The 25640-nt window shown below is 32.4% G+C and overlaps 3 protein-coding genes across 3 annotated transcripts; 1 reads left to right on the forward strand and 2 right to left on the reverse strand.

Annotated features, from left to right (window-relative positions):
* Nucleotides 1–2850: 2850 nt before the first annotated feature.
* Nucleotides 2851–8917, forward strand: LOC120188071 (uncharacterized protein At5g03900, chloroplastic-like). The gene is made up of 14 exons (XM_039191606.1): nt 2851–3369; nt 4002–4109; nt 4210–4310; nt 4411–4491; nt 4887–4962; nt 5060–5125; nt 5261–5350; nt 6256–6321; nt 6652–6794; nt 6898–6984; nt 7069–7132; nt 7774–7917; nt 8338–8510; nt 8600–8917. The coding sequence occupies exons 1-13, from the start codon at nt 2983–2985 to the stop codon at nt 8479–8481; spliced, it is 1557 nt and encodes a 518-aa protein (XP_039047537.1). The 5' UTR covers nt 2851–2982; the 3' UTR covers nt 8482–8510; nt 8600–8917.
* A 5111-nt stretch (nt 8918–14028) lies between these two features.
* LOC120188105 lies at nt 14029–16697 on the reverse strand. The gene is made up of 4 exons (XM_039191625.1): nt 16621–16697; nt 16215–16350; nt 15397–16122; nt 14029–14280 (listed from the first exon to the last, which is right to left on the reverse strand). The coding sequence occupies exons 1-4, from the start codon at nt 16695–16697 to the stop codon at nt 14029–14031; spliced, it is 1191 nt and encodes a 396-aa protein (XP_039047556.1).
* Nucleotides 16698–21815: 5118 nt separating this feature from the next.
* On the reverse strand, nt 21816–22511 carry LOC120188073 (protein BIC1-like). The gene has a single exon (XM_039191607.1). The coding sequence runs from the start codon at nt 22404–22406 to the stop codon at nt 21996–21998; it is 411 nt and encodes a 136-aa protein (XP_039047538.1). The 5' UTR covers nt 22407–22511; the 3' UTR covers nt 21816–21995.
* Between the last annotated feature and the right edge of the window lie 3129 nt (nt 22512–25640).

The raw sequence follows: 25640 nt of genomic DNA on the forward strand, positions 1-25640 counted from the left end.
ATTTTAAACTGTATATTAATAATAAATTAATCAACAAAAATCAATCAATGACGTTTAGTTAAAAACAGTATACATATCGTTGGTGTCATGAAGTCAACCACCGGTTAATGTTGGAAGCTCGCCAGATACGTCATTGATCTTTTTGAGACTACATATAATTAAATATTAAAAAAATCTACTTTTAAAGAATAATTTTCAAAAAGTTTATTTTTTTTAAAATATTATTTTTTATATTCGATATTTTATTAGAAAAAAGATATTTCAAATAGAGAGTCGATAACGAAAAAAAAAAATTAGCATCCCATTAAGGGTTTAGCACCCCATTACGTCATGTATTTTAATTTTATAAAAATGTCATAAATAGTATCATAAATAAAGTTGAATTCGAATATTGTTAAGCAAAAAAATCGACCGAAGGACATATGACTTGTTGTAGAGAATTGGCTTAGACGTTTGAGTTGACGATAGCGAGGAAAAATATTCTAGTTGTATATATTATTTTTTACTAATTTAAAATCTTGGTATTTTGAATTTATTTATTTTTATTAAATTAAATTAATTATAAAATAATATATATATTTTAAATATTCTAAATTATTTAATAATGAACGTTTAATCACTCTTGCAATCACTGATGCTCGGACTCATAACCTCTAAGAATAACGATTCATTTAACAAACGAGGTAAATTGATATTTTGTATTTTTAAATTGTAAAAGAATAATAGAAAATAAAGAAGCTTAATTCATAATTTGGCCCTCTAATTATACTGTTTCTCATTTTCTATTTTAAACTCGTCTTCTTTCTTTTAATTTGGCCATTAAAGCATATTGTTTTCTGATTTTAAACTTGAAACCATTAGAACCAATAAAAACAAGCCACGTGGAATGCGATAAGAGCATAAACAAAACTAGATGGCTTGTGATATGAGTTGATTGGTTTAAATTTTTTATGAGTGCAAAAAGGAAAAGCAAGTATGAGGCTAATTTGTGAACTAAGCCTCAACCAAATAAGAGAGTGGCATTAAGGAGATTTCCTTGGGTAAACTACATGTTCAGTATTCAACTATCACTTTTATTCTGTTTTGGTCACTTAACTATTCTTCGTTTTAAAATTATATCTAACGTTACGTTTTTGTTTTATTTTGATCATTCACCATTAAAAAGTAGCAGTGATGTTGATATAACACCATAAGATAATATATCATCATCATTAATTCTTTTTTAAAATACCACATCAACAATTATGTTAATTTTTTAACTTCAGGTGACCAAAATGAAATCAAAACGTAATATTAGAAAAGTTTTTAAAAAAATAATAGTTGAATGACCAAAACAGATTGACAGATAAAGTACTAAATATGTAGTTTATTATTTTTAAATTCGACAGAAAAAATACTAAAAAGAAAGGAAAATCTAAAGGACGACAACCTTATTTAAAATTAAAGAACGATATAGAATGTGCGTAATAAAAACTATTATTAAAAAATATAATATTTTTGGTCGATCATAATTTAAAATGTTAATTTTTCCAATATTTTTTTTTATTACAACTAGGCATGTAAACGAACCGAACGCACATGAACGAAGGTATGTTCGTGTTCGTTCATTTAATAAATAAATGAACATAAACGAACACGAACATAAACGAACAAAATTTTTTTTGTTCATGTTCGTTTATTAAGGAATATAACTTGTTCATGTTCGTTCATTTAATAAATAAACGAACATAAACGAACACGAACATAAACGAACACGAACATAAATGAACACGAACATAAACGAACATAAACGTTGGAGACCCTACCTTCCATTGTTCTTTCATGAAAAATAGTCGACAATGCAAATCAACAAATCTACAGTGATAAATAGCGTAAGAGCTTATTAGCAGTGATGAAATGTTTGAAGATATTAAATATTTCGATCGATCTTTTAAAGATATTAAATGATTCGCACGACTTTAATTTAACGCTATAACATTCATTTTCCGCTATTACACTCTTTTTCAGAAATTGCATAGAAACCTTTGTTTTGTTTTCTGGCAAATTCTATATATTTTTCTTTTTACTGATGCTCATATACTTCCGATTTTTACCTTTATCTTCCCATCTATTTCTAGAAAGAAGTATTATGTTTTCTTGAGTTTTAGATTTGAAGATACCCACAATAACTTTACATATCAACTATTAAGTCAAATAAAACAGAGAAAGATGAAAACAGACATGTAAAACTTCATATTGCACTATAATATAACTTGTTTTGAATCTTTCAGAGATCGTCTCCACTCTCCAGTGAACAATAAGATTTGGAAAAAAATGGGGGAAATGAATATAAGAGCGAGGTGTCTCACAGGTTAACATATTGGATTTAATCTCCAAATAAAATTGGGTTAATTATAGAGTTGGTCATCAGAATATCAGATTAATATTTTTAAGATACTTACAAATTGGTCACCGAAATTGATTTAAGAAGATTGGGTTAAACATAAATGAATGAACATAAACGAACATAACCAAACGAACATAACCGAACGTTCACGAACCTAAATGAACGAACGAAATCTATGTTCATGTTTGTTCATTTAATTAAACGAACAAAAAATCTTGTTCATGTTCGTTCATTTAATAAATAAACGCACATAAACGAACTTCCTAATCCTACCGCACGGTTCATGAACGGTTCGTTGAACGTTCAATTCATTTACAGGCCTAATTACAACCTTTCTATGTCGTTCTTTAATATTAAATTAAACTGTGGAATAATAATTATATAAAAAGGTATTGAGCTAACAATGGTCAATCTAAAATATCTGAAGGATAAAAAGGTAAATCCACCAACATAATCCTACCGCATTCTATCTCTTCTTCTTCGCTAAGCTTGCTATCCTTTTCCCCCCTTCTAAAACAGCTCTCTTCCATGGCCGAAGCTAAAATTAGCTAATTTTATTTTTTCAAAAATAAAATAAAATCTGGAATTTCATTGCAATGGCCTCAATCTCTACTTTCCTTACTCTGTCACCTAAGTTTCGTCTACTAACTTCAAAACCTTCACTTTCTCTCAATTTTCCAGGAATCCAACCACTAACTTCTCCCTCAACGTTCTCGAGAAAATCCGGGAATTTTTGGAGATCTAGGGTTTCTTTTCCGGTAATTAAGGCAAATCTTGATGTCGGAAGCAACGCGATTAGACCTGGAGGTGCGGTCGAGACTGATAAGTTACCGTCCGATGTGAGGAAACGAGCAATGGAGGCCGTTGACGCGTTTGGGGGCAGGGTTACTGTTGGAGATGTTTCGAGTAAAGCTGGGCTTAAGTTGAATCAAGCTCAAAAGGCTCTTCAAGCACTGGCTTCCGATACTAATGGCTTCTTGGAGGTATTTTGTTTCTGAACTTTCGATTTCATATAGCTTCCATAAATTTGTTCGATTTTAGGGTTCTTGATAAGTGGAATTACTTTTTGAACCGAAATGCCTAAGTAGATTGTGAACTGATTAACTTCATAGAAGTTTTTCTTTGCCCGTTCTCTCTCTCACACACAAGTTGATTTTTGTTTTGAAATGAGGCTAAAATAGATGTAGATATGGTCTGGAAGTGATCTCCAATACTTTTAAATCCGTTTATGTAGCTATACTAATATGCTGCTTGTTGTTGGTTGTTGGAGTTGAGAGAGTTTCTATAGAGTTTATGGGTTGAACATACAAATGACAATTGCATTTTTGTTTAGTAGTTGAATTAACATATGCCATATTGAAAATACATGGTTTTGTTGGCCTTAAAAGTGTTTATTTCAAGAGCTCTTGTAGCTATACTAATATGTCTGTTTTTTCTCCTTGCTGAAGTAATATGGAAACTGCCTTTGTTATGACTTATTGTGAGCCTTTGCTGATCTCCATATGGGGATATCATATTGCTTCTTGGAACTTGTTCTAGTATTATGATATCTATTTTTGGTATTTTTGAAGTTCTTGATTTGTGAGTACCATTCTTTTCAAGATGCATTTAACAGGTTTCAGATGAAGGCGATGTCCTTTATGTCTTTCCAAAAGATTATCGTGCAAAACTTGCTGCCAAGTCATTTAGGATAAAATTTGAACCTTGGGTTGATAAAGCTAAGGTCAATTTTCATTACCTTTTTTTCTTTTTTTAGGCTAAGGAGAAAAATCCTTGATGTAAAACAATATGATCAATAATCTAGTCTTTTTCTTGCTTGGCAGGCTGCACTTGAATATTTAGTTAGAGTTTCTTTTGGGACAGCGCTTATAGCTTCAATTGTTCTTGTTTATACAACAATCATTGCCCTGATATCAAGTAGAAGGTACCTACTAACCTTGACCCTTTGGAATTATTATAACAACATCATTCTACACCAGTGATTTTGTTGAAATCAAGAAGCTGACAATATGATCTGGTGACAGCGATGAAGACAATCGGGGAAGACGAGGCAGATCATATGACACAGGGTTCACTTTCTACTTAAGTCCAACTGACTTGTTTTGGTAATACTTTTTAGATTATGAAGAACTCTAGCAGTGCTTTACTGTAACAGGATGTTAATTACAGTTTGGAATTGTCACTGATTGAGCCAACTAAGAGCTGCTGATGGACAAGATTAAGTAGATAAACTTAGGTTATGAAGTAAAACTTTGTTTGCTAAATTGCTCTAGAATCAATAAACAGTTTGTATCGTGATAGAATTTCTGTTATCCATGTTTGGGTACATCCAATAGTTTTATATTTATTTTTATTTCATTGAGTAAATGAGATTAGACCATCGAATCACCATATTTTATGCTATAATCTAATGTTAAAACATGTTGCCTCTGTAATTTGTATTCCTTTCTTACGTTCAAATGCTTACATAACCTCATTCTCTGATTTAATTTTATATAAGGTACTGGGATCCATATTATTATAGGAGGCGACGATTACGAACTGATGATGATGAGAAGATGAACTTTATTGAATCTGTAAGATATAAGATATGGAATAAATATATGGATCATGTAGGGTTTTGCTTGGTTGTGTTACACTTCAAAGAGTTTAATCCATCTGTGACTTTTTTAGGTTTTCTCTTTTGTATTCGGGGATGGTGATCCAAATCAAGGAATTGAAGAAGAAAGGTGGAAGTTGGTAGTACTTCAAAACTAACTTTTCTGGTCAATGCGTGAAACAGTTAATTTCATCTTTTTGAAAGTAGTTTTTTCTGGTTATTAAGTGTTCTATTCTCGCAACAAAGTTTCGCTGTTTTCCAACCAAAATTTGCAGATTGGACAGTACATAGCTAATAATGGAGGTGTTGTCACAGCAGAAGAACTGGCTCCTTATCTTGATTTATCGACCACGAATGGAGCATTGGTATGATTAAAAATTAAATTTAATCTTAATCTAGCTTGTAATTAGCTTGCAAATTATTCTTAAGCATTGCTTTGAAAGTCGTATATTGTTCTTTTGCCTTGAATTTGAAATATTTTCTCTCACAATCACAGTTGTTTTCATTCACTCTTTGCATTGGTTAAAAGGATACAACTATGCTTGGTCTGCCATTGCAACACCTAAACAAAAAAAATTATTAAATTGACTCATTAGATCTCAAATATTTCTTTATTTGCATTGTTGTCCCAGCACACTGTCAATTTATGTCTGCATTTGTATGACAATGATCATATAATCAAATAGTCTTTGACACATAATCATATATTTATGGTTGCTTGCATATTTTGCTGTCATAAGTTGTTCAGTCAAGTAGTTTAGAAGTGATAAGCAGGGATTAAAATGTGGCAGGGGCCGCTAATGTTTTTCGCAATTGTAGATGTTGCTTATGTAATAGCAATAGCATTGATTATGATAATTGTTGTGAAATTTCTCAATCTTACACAACTTTCCCTTAAGTAATTAATCATAATTAACAACTCTTTTATAAAATATTTGAATTGTTTATCACATTAGCTTAAAAATGATAAAAACGTTAATAGCTAAATGTATAGTATTGCCTAATAAGTTCTTCATGCAAGTTCTGTTTACAAAGCTCCTCAATCAGTATTATTCTGGTTTCTCCTTTTAACAAATTTGCTTAAAACTCATTGGAGAATATTCCAAATTCTCTGTTGAAAACTGTTTGAGGTTGTGGCTTTTCTCATTTCAAATTATTTGTCACTGAATTATTTTTACTAATTACTTCTTGCCTGCATCAAGGCTCCAAGGTGTTTATATTTGTTTCCATTTTTAGTTATTTGAACCTTTTCTTTCCTGCTCAATTGCAGAGTGACGAATCATATGTCTTACCGGTTCTTTTGCAGTTCGATGGCCAGCCAGAAATAGATGAAGAGGTAGCAGAAACAATTATATTCATTACATATAATGTTTGTGTGTCTGCGTACTATGATAAATTCCATTTATTGTCACTTTGTAATTATTCGAAATTAATGATTTTTAAGGTACCGATGTTTGATATGTGTCCCCGAGACCAAGGCATATGTGTCTGTATACCACGATATTCCATTTATTGTCATGCTAAAATGTAAATATTTGAAATTTATGATTTTGACATATGGTACCAGTGCTTGATCTGTGTCTCTAAGACCAAGAATTGAGTCATCACATGTTTCATTTGTGGAAAAGAGTTCCTGCCCTCTTGAAGTACAAAATTATTTTTGTAGGGAAATATTCTGTACAGATTTCAGTCTCTGCAGCGGACAGCTTCTTCTCAGCGGAGTGGAAGGAAGGAATATGTAGGAAGAAGATGGAGCGATTGGGTTGGGGGAATTGAGAAATTTTTTAAGGAGAAAAAGTGGCAATTTAGGTCCTCTCTTTCTCTATATGTGTGTGTTTTATATAGTGCATTTATTTGGTGAGAATTGTTCTATTATGTAGTTTATTTGTATTGATAAGCATTTGTTTTGCAGTAAAACGAGCTCATCAGAGAGAGCGATGGTCATTGGTTTAGGTGCAATTAACCTCTTTGGAGTTATTATTCTGGGAGCCATGTTAAAGTAAAGTCCTCTCTCATTGTTATTTTTCAGTCTATGCTTCATATTTTCTCTCTCTAATGGTGCTGCTTTTATTATCGTTTGAAGAGATACTGCTGTTAGACCAAGTGGATTTATCAATTTTGTCATGGACATATTTCCTGTACTTCAGGTATGATTTGTGTTTCTTTCATATAGATAGGGTGATTGAACAGATAGTTGTAACTAGAGGGAAAAGCAAGAGGTCATTATGCCTTTTACATTTTCTTCTGAAATGAAATGTGCACGCACCATGATGCATAACAAGGTTCTTCTCTGTACCCATGTGGTTTTCTCTTAGTATCTGGATTTGATTCTCTTTCACTTCCGACACAACAGGTTACATGTTCTGACAACATGATGAGAGGATGTCGGAATCTCTATAATGTTACAGATGCATGCACTTTGGTTTTGTCTTTAAAATAAGTTTCATGTTCTGAGGTCTTGATATCTGTCCTATATAAAAGAATACATGTATTATTATTACAGACCGGCAAAGTTACAAGACTTGAAGTCTGTTGCTACTTGGTAATAGATACGGCATGTAGAAGTAAATAAAATTATAGAATTTCTCTTTTCTTTTCGGCATGTGGAAGTGTGGATAAAAATTTCATGTCTTCTTCCATGCTTGAGGAAATGAAATATTATGAACGTGGATAAAGTATTACTCGTTAACAGTTTAGAAGATTGAAAACTCAAGTTTCTTTCCCATGTCTAGAATGAAATCTACTTCTGCTACTCTTTCAAGATCTATATAAAACAATTCTGTTGCAGATCTATGCTGGTTCTTTCTTTGCAATTCCTTTGGTTCGGTGGTTCTTCATTCGTAAAAGGAATACTGATATAGAGAAGAGAAACCAGATAAGAAAACAGTTTGCTCAAGCACTTGAATCGCCTGATCTTTCATTGAGGCGGAAGGTAATCATCTTATCACCTGCATTTGGAATTATTTTAATCAAGTTTTAGGAGGTGTGTATAATTTTCCGCTGAATAAGCAGCTTTGCTGGTAATCTCTTCTATTCCTTAATAGATTAATTGCACGTCATTTATTTGCAACTTTTATCTTCCTAAAATAAAAAATCCCATTGGATCACTAGTATGCAATTTCTGCATGATTACATCTCTATGTGATCTTGCCTTGGTCATGAGAAAATAAATGGGATCAGGTTCCCTGAGACATCACTGATGTAATGCGGGAATATTGCCTATTACAGTTTCACCCTTGTACAATAATGCCATTTATTTTAAAGCCGAATTTCCTAGTTTTCTTGTATAAGGTCTGATTGGTAAATCTATTCTTGTGGAATAATCTTTATTTACTTTCTGTATACATTCCAGCTACTGAGCGCTCGAGATATGGCACAAAAAACAGTCATAGGACCAGATCGCATTGTGTATAGTACCGACAGAGATTTAGTTGAGCAAGACTACGAGGCACAAGAGTGGGATAGAAGATTCCGAGAAATCGAGAAGTCAGAATAAGAAATGCCGATATGGACTGTGGTCATGTGGTAATTTTCCCAACTTTCCTTTGCTAAACCCTAAACCTTAAACCCTATAACCGATGAGCTGCTATTCTGACAGTTCCATATTTACATAGCTTCAGGCTGCTCGAGTCGGTGCCTATCTTACTGGAGCGTCCTTTTATGAAGCGATTGTTACAGTAAATGGAACCTGTCAGTTTGAAACTGTTGATATACCATTGATGGAGGAGGCAATTCTACAAAAGAAAACCCGTAAATCTCTGCTTCAGTGCTGTCTGGAGGGGGTAATAATACATATATTTTTCACTGAATTGCCTCGCACTTCATTTATCATATTAGATTTACAAAAGGTGAATTCAAATCCACTTTATTTGTTTTCACCACCTTATGTTTCCATTTGAAAATAAAAAAAGGGCATGTTGCGTACTGTAAACTGTAAATGATCCATCTTGTAAACCACTTCACTGTTTTTACAGTGTTGAGACTCCGATAGATCAGTGAATACATACTTTATTAGGTATTAAAAAAAGAACGTTTTGGGTCTTAAATTGTACACTTCAATATATCATCTGAAAGTAAATCATGAGCACCTTATTACTTAATGTTGAATTAGGGTTATATATATATATATATTTGTCTTTTCGGTTTAAAGGCTTCACTTTGATTAATCGTCTGCGTCGTACATCTGGTTTTAGTGGGTGAATTTTCAATGGATTTTTTGCATAAACGACTCAAACTTAAGACATTGTTTAAGTAATATCAAGCTACTTATCATTTAAATTAACCCTTACTGGTTAGGGTTAAATATCTTAAATCTTGTTCAAAAACCTGACGCAAATTCTATTTTGTTTAATAAAGGATTAAATACAAAATTGGCTCTCATAAAATGGGGGGGGGGGTGGAGATCAAGTAAGCTTTTGTTTAAAAGGTTGAATCAAATGGGTCTTTATTAGAAAGGTCTAATGATATTTAACCTTTGATTTGTTTAAAAAAAATCTTTTAATATGTTTTTCGAAGTTTTTCATTTTTTACAAAATTAGAGTATCACTGTTGTCATAAGAAATAGACTTGGTTTGGAGGAAGATTTAACCCAATAATTTGACGTAAACGAAGAATTTTACAAGTGAACTTGAAACAGCATATATTTTCGTGTTTTTAATACATTTTCAATTTTTTTTGAGTATGGGGTGGGTAATTACATGATAGTATCTATCTATTGATAATGCATATACATCATACAGAAACAATTGTTCGAATCTATGATTTTACATTATCATTGAAGTCACTTAATGAGTTGTTAACTGATATTGATTTTCCATCAGTTAAAATGTAATAAATTTGATGGTTGACCAATATAGCTCAAATTGAGACCAGCTTTAAGCTAGTGAAAGATCTTGAAAGAAAAGAAAGTTAACAATATGTAAAAGTAGATTGTTGAGAACTTGATATACTTTGATGGCCACAAGGCCTGATATAATACATCTTGTAAGTCTCATTTGTAGGTAAATGAAATATTCAATTTTGGATGTCTTTGTTATTTTAATTTACGATTATGTAATCAATAACGGGTCTTACTTATTAGGCATATTCTTTCAGTTATTTTGTGTTGTTGAATAGTGTTAGTGGTGAATTAGAGCTATTAATTAGGGATGGGGTTTTTGGTCCACCCGATCCAACCCGAGAATAAGGAGTCTTCCACCCGAGATCTGGCCCAATCCGACCAAAATAAGTTATCACCCGAACCCGACCCGTTATATAACTTAAAAAGCAGACCCGAAATAATAAAAAATTATTTTTATTCAATGAAAACAGTGACTTAATTGAAAAAATAAATATATAGATGAATATTATTGTAGTTATTCCTAAATATTTAAGATGAAATTATATATTTTTTCGGGTCGGATCGGGTCGAGTATTTTTCACCTTAAACCCAAACCCAACTCGACCCGAACATCACATTAAAAAAACCTAATCCGATCCGACCTGAACCCAAATTTTTTAAAAAAAATCTAACCCGATTAGGTCGGATTCAGGTCGAAACCCATCAAATTCGAGTCAAAATCCGTCAGATTCGGATCTCATACCTATCCTATCTATTAATGGTGAAGTGTGTTTCTTTATTTTTGATTAAAAAAACCTGAAAATACTTGCATGTGGTTCTTTTAACTTTTCATTGCCTTGTAGGCTCCCCAAAAATGTATAGAATCTTTGAGTATTTCTTGGAAATCTCCAAATATTATGAGTAATTTATTTAAATAATTATTAGAAAATAGTGATATTTTTTAGTTGTCCTCCTAATTCTTCATAATTTTACCATGACTGATTCAGATCAATTCGTATTGTACATCTAACCAATAACAAATCTAGAATTTTAAGAAATGATCTTTTTTTAAAAAAAAATAATATTCTTTTCTTAAGAATAATAAGTAAGCAAATTTTTTTTCTTAAAACATTAAATTTAATTGAACCTTTTATCCAAAATAATGGGAATGCACACTCCCTAGAGGACTTAGTGCATTCATCGCTACATCTGATTTTGGTGAGTGAGTCTTCAAGCGAGAATTTTCTGTATACACAAGACTACAAACTCGAGATCTATTTAAGTGATATCAAGCTGCTTATCATTTAAACCAACCCCGTTAATAAATATAATGATTTTATTTCGACTGTTGAATAAATATTTGTTGGGATATATGAAGCTCAAGTGACAACCGAAAATATTGTCAAGAGGGGGTGAATTGACTTTTTGATAATTTTAGGGAGTAAGAAGATTTAAAGGGATAGAAAAATGATGCACAAAGATTTATAGTGGTTTGACTTTCTCAACCAAAGTCTACATCCACTAGTCACTACCTAAGCTCCTCACTTAAGATTTTCCAACAAATTAACTAATTTATTTTTTCTTTTTCAATGATCAATAGTAATCTTTATAACTCACTAGTTCTTCACTTGGCTAAACTAGAACCAATCCCCTTTAAAAAAAGATAAAAAGAAGTAAACAATAAAACCTCTGAAAAGTAGGTGTTTACAAAGTTAAGCTCACAAGAACAAAATTATTTACAAGATAAAGTAAAATAGGAATGAAAAATTCTTCTCTTGTGTTTGATTGTTTGGATAGATATTCTAACTCTTCTTCAAGTGTCTTGAAGAAGAGTTTGTGACCATTTCTAGCCGTTGGAGATGATTTGAAGTAGTTGAGGATGGAATTTCGTGCAAAATAAAGATGCCCGGTACAGGGAGTATCAGTAATCCTTTTATGGGTATCAGTACTTCCTTTGTTATTTTTTTAAAAATAAAACTAGTCATTACTAGCCGTTAGGCCTGACAGTATCGATGCTATCCTTCATAGTATCGATACTACTATGTAAAGTAATATCGGTACCCCTTTAGGTATCAATACCTATTTTGCATTCTGAAATTTGAGCAAACTGGTAGTATCGATACTACTTTGAGAGTATCGATACTTCTTTTACCTTTGGTATCAGTACCACATGAACAATATCGGTAATGTTCATATAGTATCGATACTGTAGGAACAATATCGATACTTTGTACTTTGAAAATCATTTTTGTGCTCAAATTCTAATTTATTGGACTTTGAATTATTTTTAAAAACTTTGAACATATTCAACTCAAGTCTAAAAACATTTTGCCTTAATTTGTTATATCAAAATATTATAAAACATGATTCAACAGTTTTTTTATTTATTAATCATATCATTAATATTTTATTTTGGTGTGAATTAAATTACCGACCATTATCTGATTAATAAAATTGTTAATATAACAATTTTAAAATTTATATAATAACACATTTAATTTTTATATTTACACATTTAATCAATTTAATCCTCATTTTAAATAATTTTAATCTTTAAATTTATAAATTAATCCCAAAATCAAACCAAATGATCTGAAATCCAAAAAATATATACATATATGGTTCACTTTGCTTCTTGTCATGCTTTTCTACTAACCATCAATTTCATCTTCATCCCTACTTTTAAACTCAAACAGTCAAACAACACCATTTGCTTTTAACTTTTAATTTTTTTAAAAAGAATCTTAACCGATCAATCAGTGTTACATTTGCTCAGTTAAGACCGTTAATATATTACATTTAATTTAATTTCAAGAATATATTTGATCATAAATTTATAAATAAACACTCATTTAATCCAACATCTCAAGCACAAGTTCAATGATTTTCCTTTATTCTTCAAGGACAAATTTGGTATTTAAGCCTTTAAAAGAATTGAATCCCATTGCAGAACTCAGATTTCACTACCCTAATAAGATGGCAAACTTAAAACCCAAGTGAACTGCACAATACATCCACTCATCCATATTTGAGATGACTTTGGAATATAGGTAATGATATATAATAAATGCACATATATAATACAGAATTAAGCATAAGATAATATACAGAATTAAACAAATTTCTTAGATGAGTTGCAGTGGATCACATATATGACATTAGCTAGTTTTGTATTGCAGAAAGCAGCAAATTCTAAAGGCTTGCTTACCAAACTTAGAAAGTAGTCTGTGATAGTCGGCTACTCCACTTTCCACGGGAGCATATCGAGTAATCTGCGCCACAACTTTACTCACAATTCATAATTTTGTACACCCACAGGATAGCATATGACATCGACCCTCCAAAGAATGATCCAATCAATGCATTTGCAAGTGCAACCCGTTTTGCACATGATCAGTGATTATATGCTCAATGATTGTTGCAAGAAATGACTCACACAGAACCGGAAATGTCAACAAGTGCAAAAATACAGACGGTGAATGCAAACGTTGGTTGCACCGACTATGAAGATGCAATGATATTCCATCAACCAGCAAATTGACCACTTTCAAGTGATACAGAAGAAAAATATACCTGATTATGGGATAATGATTAGTTTTATTTCCATAGCCGCAATGATAATATATGCACACCACATATAGATGTAACAAACATGTGAAGGAGAACAATGATATCATTAATCTCTTTATTCAGCATATAAAGACTTGTGGAAGGGGATTCAAGCATTCAACAAGTAATAAACAATTTGATTCATTGAAAGTTATCCATAGAACTTGCATATTAAAGCCTAAACATTTTTATGGGAGCGTAAACAAATCTAATGTAAGCAATAAACATGCAATTTGTTTAAGCATAATTAGCCCTTACATGTCCATAAGCTAAGTACACCAAAAGGAACCTTATGAGCCCTTTTGTACCCCAGATTTGACGTTAAATGTTCAAATTAAAAGGAGAGATCTTTTTTTTCTGTCCATTGCATGAAATAAAGACAACATCATCGGGAAACATGCTTATAGTTTGCCGCTTTGGTCTCTCTATCAGACCAGATAACAAGTCATGTAATCTCCAACTCATATCAGCATAATGTATTTCAGCATCTCAAAGGTGATCGTACAAACAAGCATGAAAAGGGTTTTATATAGAGAATGACTGAGAAGCTAAAAGTGTAGGTAAATCATTTGATGATCTAAATGCATCCTTAAATAGATCATTTGAATTTAGCAGTCATAAGTAGAGTAAAATGAATAGAAGATTGCACATACAAATCATGTGCTTACCTAAAAGTGTAAAGGCAAATACTATTGCCAGTATCATTTTTATGGATCTTTGATTAACTCTAATGAGAGATGAGAATCTATCAAATCTGACATTACATGCCCCAAGCCTCCTTCTCAAGTGCATGACCTTAACCAGAAACCCACGTAATCCCCTGAGGCCATGGTCTCTAGGTGCTGAACTTGGTCCAATATGCCTACCCTGTTGAAGAGATGCAGACTATAAGATGAGGTCATTGACAATGCAACAACGGTTACAGAAAGACTGACAAAAGTGTTACAAAAAGATCAAGCCTAAATGGACAGGATTGAGCCCAAAGCATACGCATCCACCAAAAAGAACATGCCAGAAACATAGCTAAAACATAACCAAAGAAGAAACAGGAACAACAAAAACCGAAGGAAGGAAACCAAAACGAAAGAAAAGAAAAGCCAAGCATGGAGCGGCAACGTCTATGGCACATCCCACCACAGCAGTATTTCCCCCACATCCGCGGGAGCTCCATCAGAAGATGGCTTTGAGTCCCTCCTTGGGACTGCAAGCCAACCGTCTGGCAGCAGAAGAAGAAGGGCTATCAGATTAGACATGGCATGAAAAGGGAAAACCCTATAAAGGCAGAGAAAGAGCTTTGAATTCACTCAATCCAGAGCTGCTGTTGGAAACCAAGGCATTAGTGCAGGAAAGAACTCAAATGAAAGGTAGAAAAATTAGCCTAGAGGTCGAGACCATGAGAACATGAAGCAATGGGATTCTCTGGCCCAACAGAAACCAGCAGAAGAAACAAACAAAGCAGGCATCAGCAAAGAGCAGCTGCAAAGGAGCTCTCAGCCCAGTCCCTTGGCCATCCATGCTCTCCTTCAGACACAGGATGCAGCCTGGAATCATGGTAGAGTGGTGCAGAAAAGGGATGGATCAAGAGGACAAAGCAGCTAGTGGAAAAGAGTGAAAACTTGGAAAAAAGCAACAAAAAGAGACACAAAAGAAGAAGCGACGTGAGGTAAGGGCAAAAAGCCACTGGAGAAGTTTCTCCAAAGAGACAATACAGAGAAGAAAGCATACTAGAGACGCTAAGAACATATAGCAATGTTAGCAATTAAAGCCATATACTGTCTAGCAGTTTAATTCATGTCAAAAGAATAAAGCCAAAACCATAGTACAAAATGTTCAAGAAGTTCTGTTAACTGCTACTATCACAATCCTGAACTAAACTATCACCGTATCTTGACTACGGATCATGATAAGAAGAAACCATCAGCATGCCTTCCAAAGATTAATGTTAAGATGGATTGAAACGTTAGCAATGGTAATGAAACATACTCGTGCAACATGAGAAGCATCAATGTACAAAGGGGAATGCTCTTCTTCTCCGTCTTTTAATTGCTTTGTATAATTGCTAGGAACCCTACTCCCATATGCAGTCCATAGGTTATTGAAGAACCCAAAGATATTCACTTGGCTGGAAGAGCCTCTCAACTCATTCCCATGGAAGAAACACTTAGGTTTGCCTTCACTAGCTTCTAAATCCCAACTTCCATCTTCAACATTCCTATTGCAAGAAGTCTCTTCGAAAGAATCCATCGAATCTAGACCCAGCTTTATGTTTTGAGAATCCTCCTTCCTTAGATTACTCTCCTCCATAGAATCATAACGGCTAGTATCAGCAAAACCATTCATATTCACATCTTCAATTTCTCCACTTCTATTTCCAACAATTCCAGCATCTGTTGAGCAAGTTGATGTGACTGGATCAAGAAATCTTTTAAATATGTCATCGTCATCCAACTCATAATGGTGATTGCATTCATTATGAATCCCTCCAGAAAGAAATAATGCCAAATTATCTTTATCTTGTTCATTCAAGTTTTTCCATTCAGGGTTTTTCATTGTATTTCCCACTTCCATTTCCTCCAAGCTTTTATCAACATTATTTATCTGTTCTCTAATGGCACTAATAAACTGCTTATGTCTGAAAATCGCATCCTCCCTAGATTGAGACTGGTCCATCCTAGCTGATGAAGTAACTGCTCGTTCAAAATCTTCCAACTAAAAACGCAAACATTAAGAATAAGCAAATTAAAGAAACTATTAAAAGGAGAGTATGTAATTAAACTCAAGAATAAACGTGAAATCAATGCCTGCCATTTTGCTGTTTCAAGTGTGGTAACAAGATCGCGCCTATGATACCCAATCAATGTAAGCAGCTTTGGGTCATAATTATTAACTTGAACAAGAGTCTGTTCGTGCAAAAGAAGGCGAAAAATAGATTCCATCCTGGAAATATCATATAAACAAAGACAAATCATTAGTTTTGAACTTGCATAACTGTATCAATACAGTATATACAACAAAGGCAAACGGTGCAAGGAAATCAAAACCAAACTCACAAAACCAACATTCATTTATTTAGCTTCCATTGTTCAAATAATAATAATACCAATAATTTAGAGAAATTTCGAACACAATAAAAACAGAAACCAAATTCCAACAAGCAAAACAAGAAGGAAGGTTCGTGAGGAGAATCATCGAAAATGCAATTTAAACCTGTCAGTTGTATCTTGAACGACTTCGGCGGCTGAGAATAGAGGGTCGGATTCCCATTGAAGCAAGCTTGATCCCATTTCTTTGTATAATCATAAAAAAGGAATTAAATAAACCTGATGCAAATTTGAAAATTAAGAACTTTTGCTATCCAAACTAATAGGAAGCAGTGATCGACCAAATAAATGAAAGGGGATATTCTTTGAATGGAAATTTAACGGATTTAAAAGTGAAATTTCACTATAAACAATATTTTCCCTCTTTCTGCTGTAAATTGGGAATTTATTAGGGATTGGGTCAGTAGAAAAAAAAACAACAAATAAAAATGATGAAAATTGATACGTGGCCGCATGAAATTAATATTTTCTCCAATTTATATCAAATACTAACCTAAAATATCAATTATTTATTAAAAAGCTCTTAAGTTTGCACGAACCAAATTATCTTCGTTGTTGTTCTTAAATATTATAGGTTTTATCATCAATAACTGCAAAAGTAATATAATTAAAAATACTTAGAACAAATACTACTTTATAATCACATTAATTTAATAAAAAAATCTATTGAGTTTAATCCTAATAAAATATTTCATACACTACTAACAAAGTTTAAAAACTCCACAATTTTAACAGTAGACACGTAGATTTTATAGTTTGTTTTGTTGAGTTTCCGATTATTAGAAGTTATAAAATGATTACTCGAATATTTATATTTTCTAAATTTATCCTTTTTGTTAAAAAATTGATAATTGCTTGAGTTGGATCTTAATCTGCTGATTGAGATACGATAAAATTATACTTTAATGATATTTATTGGTAGTGTCTTTTTTCAAATATTGACTCGATGATATAATATTTCAAGCACTAGCTTGACGATATAATGTAAATTGGATTCAATCTACAAAATATAGCTCAAACAATTTTGAAATCATATTTTATCATATTATAGTCAACAAGTTAATATCCAGCTCAGACAACCATCAATTTTTAACGAAATGTAACGAGTTTAGAATATATGAATAGTTAGATGATCATTTTAACCTTTTAATAGTCTGATGACCCAACAAAAAAGTGTCCTATAACCGGGGATCATTTTATAACTTTAAATAGTCATAGACTTAACAAAGTAACGTCCTACAGTAGGACGATCATTTATGTAATTTACCCTAAAAAATATTTCATACATTACTAGTAGAGTTTAAAAATTTTATAAACAGAGTCAAGCGAATAATACGTGAATTTTAATATATAATAAAAATAATGAAATTAAATAATTATGAACAATAATTTGTGATTACATTTAAATATTGCTTGTGAAAATAAAATAGTTCAATGATAATATAACAAGTACTAATAGGAATGGGCATGGGTCGGGTTTTGGCCAACCCGACCTGACCCGTAAATTTTTCATCCTTCACCCAACCTAATATAATCCGAAAAATATGTACCCTTCACTCGATCCGAATTCGACCCGACTTTTTGAGATAAAATTCGAGCCCGACCTGAAATAATAAAAAATAAAATTTTTATTCAATAAAAACAATGTTTTAATTGAAAATAATATATATAGAGGGGTATTATTGTAACTATTCCTAAATATATAAGGTAAAATTATTTTTCCCCGGTCCGGTCGATATTTTCACCCTAAACCGACCGAACATCACCTTTAAAAAATCCTACCCGACCCAAAACTAAACATGAAATCTTTTTAAAAATACCTAACCCGATCGGGTCGGGTTCATGTCTCATGCCCATCCCTAAGTACTAACCTAAAATAGAAAGATATTATTATTTATATTTTTTTTCGAATAAAGAAAACAACTCTAACATATTTGGTTGGGAGATTTGATTATTCCATTCCTATCTCCAATTAAGGTGTACTCAGAATTATATTAAGGAATAAATTTTTATAAATTTAGAGGACGAAAAAAGATTATTAATAAAGAATATAAAGAAAATTGATAATTTTATCCCAATAGTACCAAATCCTCCAATTTTACAAAGCAAATCAACATAGATTAAGCTCAAATGTTTAGGATTACAAGTTATTGGAGAGATGAATGAACCAAGTGTAGATCAAGCAAAGACTATAGTGTTTCGAGCTTAGGAAAGAAAGAGGTAAGTAACTTTACCATTTCATATCTATGTTGATTAAACAATGTTGATTTAGAGCAAAGTATGTACGTGTGTAACTTATTCAATGGTTGGTGATTTGAGCATCATGAGATCTCCTAGTAGAGGTGTGAGTAATGGATTCATCAAGGAACTGGTGAAGGTGGATCAATCCTTAGAAATTTAATTTCAAGATCAAGTCTTCTAGTAACGTAAGTGTTTTTAAATATCATTTTAGGTGATTAAATTGTTGAATGAAGGTCTAAAATAGACCTACCAAGGGTTAACTTGTACTCGCATACCAAGCTATGAGTTCTATAACGTCATTAAGTCAACCTAATCGTAAATTAGGTTTGAGATATCACATTGAATTATTATAATTCAGATTTATTCAAAAACATAAGTAAAATAATATTCACTCAATTATACAATTATGAACGGTAAATTAAAGGACTAAATTAAATAACATATTAAATATAAAGGTTAAAGGAACAAATTTTCATATTTTAGGGAAATGGGTTTAGAATCCCACTAACTGGTTTTGATACCGATGCCCTAAATTTCGAAATCAAAAAACTAATTTCGATACCTAAAAATCAAATTGGAATTTGGTATCAAAACTGGGATGTTGAATTTCGAAACTTAAACCTCCAAGAATAACAAATTAAACTTTTTAAATCCCAAAAAAGATCTAAACTGAATACTTAACTTCCAAGAAACACATGTGATATACTTTTAACATACAAAAACACTTAACATGTAAGGCATATGCAAATCCATAACATATCAAATTATCATTAAACATGGGTTATACAAACTTAATCAATGTTTCCATTCATTTAATTAACTTACAAAGATCAATTAGTAAAATACATCAAACATATCTGTTGGTGCATCGTAACACACATCAATGTTCATACCTTATCTAAAATATATTGATCAAGGATAAACACACCTCAAACATCATGTATCAGAATATAAAATTGTAATTTAAGGCACGAATTTGACATGTGAATTTAATTAATTGTAATTTGAATTGAACCTATTAAAATTGAAATTAGGTTTGATATAAAAATAAGTGTCTAAACATTGCATCGAAAAACAATAAGTGCCTAAAGAATTTTTATAAAAAATAAGTGCCTAATATTTTCATCGGAACACTTTTAGGTGCCTAGACCATAACGGTCGTTAAGTAACACATCTCATGTTCTGATAATTTTGAAAATTTATTTAAAAAAGAAAAATATTTTTTTATTATTAAAAAATCAAACAGCAGACTGTGCCCCTTCTCCCTTCCTTTTTCCCCCTTCCATTATTCCTTAGTCATCGGTTGACCGGCTATTACCATTACCGTCACCTTCATCAGCACCGACGTCGACCTTCAATCAAACCCTCGTTGGCCTAACGTCATAAACTACCACCGTTTGTCGTGGAGAAGTGTTCAAAGATCCGTCGGATTTTAAGCCAACGTCGTTGTTTTTTGTCGATTACGGTCAATCCCCACGTCCATAAGTCACATTGCCACCACCATTGGAACCACCGTGCAATTCCGATCAAAACCCAAGTTTTTAACGACGATGGTGGCTAGAGATAGCCGGTGATGGTTGGTAATGAGGATTGAAATGAGATGATTTAAGATTTTAGGATCTTTTTAAAATAATATTTTCATTATTTTTTTCCTTTAGACATCAAATCATTTTTTGAGATAAAGTTTAAGCACGTAATTTAACTTGAAATTATGCAAAAACAATAAACGAATAGAGTGAAATTTGGAAAGTACAATAAAGTAATTATTACACAACACTAACTTCATATCTATCAATATAATGGATTGTTTTATAAGCTTAGTCGTTGATTTATTTCAAAACGCATTAGTTTAACCTGATTGTTACTTAGTATCTAATAGATACAGGGATCAACACCTTCTCATCAAGCATCGATAACAATGATAATAAACACTCCTTGTTGAGATAAAATGTCTAAGTAATTAACATCCCTCAATTCTCTCCAAATGAATCAATAACAAATACTGGTAGAGCTATAAATCATATGACATGCTAATTGGACCTAAAATTATACTAATAACTACTGGCTCAACAACACAATTTGAAATTAGAAATTATCATTTTAACTTATCAAAGTTTAGTATATTACTCATTTCCACTTATACACAATTTGACATTGCAGTTGGTATATTTACACATAGCAATCCAATATCTAATCTCATTACTAACATGAAATCGTGGTCACACATAATTAAATATATAATTTTTATATCAAAACATATATCAACATTATAACACCCCAACCTAAATCAAAAATAAGACTAAAGATGTCATATTGACCGGTCGAAACTTAGTTATAATCGAATAGGAACTAAATCAGACAATGAATCACTTAAACAGTCATAAACCATCTATTTTGAGACCAAATTATTAACCATGTCAAACATGAAGGTTCCGTAGCTATCACAATTTAAGGTTAGGGCTAAGAGTTTTACTTTTTATCACAATCCATTTTGAGGCTAAATTGTTAACTATAACAAACATGAGGGTTCCATATACAATTGATTTCCAAAGCATGATTGTTTGATGGTTTGGAGTTTTAAAGCATGAATTGATTGTGAATTGGCATGTATTTGACGTCTCAAGTTTGTTTATATATTATTCTTGACTATAGAACTATTATAAGTTGAACTTGTAGTTCAATTATGCATGATCAATCTTGATTTTGTAAATTGCCCTAAAAAAGGTCAATCTCTTAGAAATAGGATCGACCTATTGATTATTGGAATGAAAAGGACTGGTCTCTTTAGACGACAGATTGATCCCCTAAGTTCGGATTAGTGAAAAATCAGTTCAAATTTCCTTTTTAAGTCCCTAAAATTTGTACGGAAACACAAAACCCAAATCAAATCACATCAATAGAAAGAAACCACAAAACCCAACTCCACTAAAACTCAGAAAGGATAAAGATAAAAAAATGTACGGAAATACTCATGATTTGGTGCTCATCAGAAGATGAAGATGTTTATCATTAAATCATACTACTTTCTTTCTTACTTATGTATCTAAATTTGTTGATACAAAACTAAATTGAAGTCCATTTATCACAAATAAAAATGTTTACCAGATTCATCATTAGCCATTACAGTGCAGCAAATGATCATACGCAAAGAGGAAAATCAAGTGAAACCACCCAGTAACACGTATTTTTGTTTCTCTGAATCTTGATTCACAGAGAAAATCACAAAAGAAAATAAGGAATTCAACACCTGTTTTCTATTCTAAATCTCCCAGAATTCGCTCTTCTTCCTTCTTCAACCAAAGCAGCACGAGCAGACATAATCCCACGAGGCACCAAAGAATCATCGAATGCAGAACTGTCAATCCAGTCTTTCAAAAGCTCTTCCTGACCCCATATTTCAGGAATCCAAACCCTACCCGCCACTTCAATCCTATGCCTCTTCAGTTTCTCTCGACCATCATCATCTTCTTTGAAATCATCGGATTCTGCTTCCGATGAAGACCTTCGACGACGGCCCTTTAACGAGCTTCCTTCACATTCACATATTTCCATCCCTGAGCTGCCGTCGTCGGTGGGATCTTCCTGCGGCTGGAGAGGACTCCGGTGGTGGTGGGTCGTATTTTCCATGTCTTGTGGTTGTAATACGTTCATGGAGTCTTCTTCGTTGAGAGAGAAGATGGAACTTGGAAGATTAGATTTTTAAGCAAAGGGAGAATGGGTGGGGAGTTGGTTTGCACGTCATCTCTGTGTCTAATTTTTGTTTTTGTATGGCAACTAAGAATTTTACGTGTCTTGTTTTAAAGGTTGGTTAAAGATCGCATTTTGTGTGGCTTAGATCCGAGATCCATCTTTTTCTATTTAAAAAGGGGTTAATTACCCATTCATACATTAATTGTATCCGATTCTCAGTTTCATACATAAAATTTAAAAATTCTTAATTAACTACATAATGTTTTATGTTGTTAACGGGTATACCTATTTTTTTCACGGAAGATGACGTTGAACCATCTGACCTATAACAAACTGACACGTGACGAATTAAAAAAAATATTTTTTAAGATTTTATTTCGAATTTTTTTCACCTATTTTCCACATGGATTAAACGAGCACCCTAAACCCCATTTAATTTTAAACTACATTTTCCCATGTGGATTAAACAGTTCTCGTTTTTCATCGGAGAAGAAGGTTGTACATCGGAGAGAAGTGTGTGAACTGATGTTTCTATGCGAATACCCACTTCTATTATTTTCAAACTAAGGTTTTAAACAATCAGGGTTAGCTTTTCTACACGAGAGCAAGATTTCGTTGTTATTCGATTTTGAGGAATTTTTGAAATCTTAAAAAGGGGTTTAATCTTCTTCGTTTTCGTATCTGATTTAAGGTAAGTACCCTTATCTAAATTATAATAATTCATTCGATTTTTGGGGGAAATGTTCTTTGTTATTCGATTTTAAATAGGGGTTTGAGGTTCTTAGGTGTTAGTATTTTTTAAACGGTTTTAAATTGGGGTAATTTTTTAAAATTTGCTTTGTATGTTTGATTGATTTTAGAGAGTGACTATTGTTGCTTTTATATATTTGATTTTAGTGGAGATTTGAGGAAAATGACTGAATTGTAGAGAATATTTTGAAAGTGCAAGTATTTGTTTATTTTATTCATTCTTCATCTTTTCAGTAGAAATGCTTAAAAAATTGAATAAAATATTGAGTTAAATTTGTTCTTGTATATGTTAGGCTTGAATTGCGAAATGAGTGTAGACAAAACAATAATTGTTATGCACATGGGTGAGAAGTTTGTTAAGAACCCAGATTTGGAATATGTTGGTGGAGATGAGGTTGAGTGGGAAATTGACAGGGATTTATTAAGTTATTTTTAGTTAATTGACTTGGTACATAAGGTTGGTTATATAGCAGTAATGTGGTTTAGCTATTTGGTACCAGGAGATACTTTAAAGGATGTGCCTATAGTTTGTTATGATGATGCATATTTTAGGACTATGATTTTATATAGTAAGAAAGAGGCATTGCATGTGTATGTTGAACATGAAGTGGATATCACAAAATATGTTGATGAAAATCAATTAAGTCTAGAAAATGAGATGTTGTCTGAGTCACATGCTGGTGGTACATGTGATAATGCTAGTGGACTTAACAACTATGTAGGTGATACAACAAATGATGGTGGGGCCTACATGTTGAATGAAAACAATAATTTAAGTGAAGAAAAAGTGAGTGACTTTACTAAAGTTGGTGGGTACAGTAATGAGACAGACAGTGCAATAGTGGGCTTGGTTGATATTGAAGTAGGGGCTGAAGCAAAGTTTGAGGTAGAATCTCAGACTGAGATTGGGACAGAGGTTGAGAAGTTGAAAACTGAGACTAAGGGTGCTCAGGGTAAGATTGATAAATCTAAAACCGAGGGTGAGTGTGCTGATGGTGAGGCTAAAAAGTCTAAAACCGAGGGTGAGGGTGCTGATGGTGAGGCTGAGAAGTCTAACAATGAACGTGAGGGTGCTAAGGGTGAGGCTGACAGTGAGAGTGATAGCTCTGTTGTTGATGATGGTTTAGGCTTTATTTTTGCACAGAGAAATGGTTATGGATATGATGATGATGAAATTAGGGGAATAGGGGAAGAGTGTCTTAAGTTCTACAAGAAGCAAAATAGTAAAAAGCTGTCAAGTGATGATGTGCATGGGGAGCCCATTTTTAAAGATGTTGCAACTGGTCAATCCTCAAATATGAAGAGTGATAGGGATGATAAGGAATACATGGATGCTGATAGTTGAGAAGACACAAGTTATATTAATTTATCAGATGTTGGAAGTTATGAAAGTAAGGAAGATGCAGAAGTTGTTTACAAGAAAAATAACAAGGTATTTTATGACCCTTCTTTTTCATTCCCTAATTTAGCTCTTGGGTTGATTTTTTCTAGCATAAGACAGTTCCAAAATGTTTTAATTAATTATGTTGTGTCAAAAAGGTTTGATTATAATTTAGTGAGAAATGAGATAGACAAGGTCAGTGCAAAATGCAAGGGTAAATGAGGTAAATGAGATATTTATGCCTCTGTTGACAGTAGTGATGGGTTTTTAAAGGTTAAAAAACTAATTAGTCAGCATGATTGTTCACTAAACTTCAAAAAACTCAAAGGCAAACTACAAGTTTATAAGTAGATACTTTTTAAAGAAATTGAGGATTATACCAAAGTTAACTTTGTAAGAGATGCAACGTTTAGCCAAAGAAGAGTTACATGTGGATGTCCCTATCAATTTATGTAGTAAAGAAAGGATGAAGGCAAATGATGAGATTAATAGGAGGGTTACATATGAGTTTGACAGGTTGTTTGGCTATGTTGCGGCTGTAAGGTAAACTGACCCAAATTGTAATGTAGATCTAATGGTTGTAAGACCTAGTCCCAATCACCCTAAGATATTCAGAATGATTTATATCTGCTTTGGTGCAACTAAAGAGGGCTTTATAAACTATTGTAAGCTAATTATCAACTTAGATTATTGTTTTTTGAAATGTGCTTTTAATGGAGAATTACTAGTAGTTGTTGGAAGAGATACAAATGACCATATTTATCCAATAGCTTAGGCTATTGTAGAAGTGGAGTCAAGGCAATCATGGAAAGGGTTCACTATAATGAGTGACATGCAAAAGGTAAATTATTAAACTTTGTCTTATGTAAATCATTAACATTTTCTAAATTATCTAATCTCTAACTATAATTTTATTATTTAAATATGGGGTTTAACTGAAGAAATCAATATAGCTTTGCCAACTATGGAGCATCGTTTTTGTGCAAGACACTTTTATGCTTCTTGGAAAAAAAATCACAAGGGTAGTGAGTTAAAAAGCTATTTTGGACTTGTTGCAAGAGCAC

The sequence above is a fragment of the Hibiscus syriacus genome, unplaced genomic scaffold, assembly GCF_006381635.1.
Source record: "Hibiscus syriacus cultivar Baekdansim isolate YM2019G1 unplaced genomic scaffold, ASM638163v2 tig00116938_pilon, whole genome shotgun sequence".
NCBI lineage: Eukaryota > Viridiplantae > Streptophyta > Magnoliopsida > Malvales > Malvaceae > Hibiscus > Hibiscus syriacus.

Bases quoted from the DNA above. Each gene is read 5' to 3' on its own strand.
- LOC120188105 (XM_039191625.1), bottom strand. From the start codon at position 16,697: ATGGGATCAAGCTTGCTTCAATGGGAATCCGACCCTCTATTCTCAGCC. The intron at 16,351-16,620 runs GTTTAAATTGCA...TGATATTTCCAG, and splicing joins GTTCAAGATACAACTGACAG to GATGGAATCTATTTTTCGCC. The intron at 16,123-16,214 runs GCATTGATTTCA...TTGCGTTTTTAG, and splicing joins TTGAAACAGCAAAATGGCAG to TTGGAAGATTTTGAACGAGC.
- LOC120188073 (XM_039191607.1), bottom strand. From the start codon at position 22,406: ATGAACGTATTACAACCACAAGACATGGAAAATACGACCCACCACCAC.
- LOC120188071 (XM_039191606.1), top strand. From the start codon at position 2,983: ATGGCCTCAATCTCTACTTTCCTTACTCTGTCACCTAAGTTTCGTCTA. The intron at 4,492-4,886 runs GTAATACTTTTT...ATTTTATATAAG, and splicing joins AGTCCAACTGACTTGTTTTG to GTACTGGGATCCATATTATT. The intron at 4,963-5,059 runs GTAAGATATAAG...TGACTTTTTTAG, and splicing joins AGATGAACTTTATTGAATCT to GTTTTCTCTTTTGTATTCGG.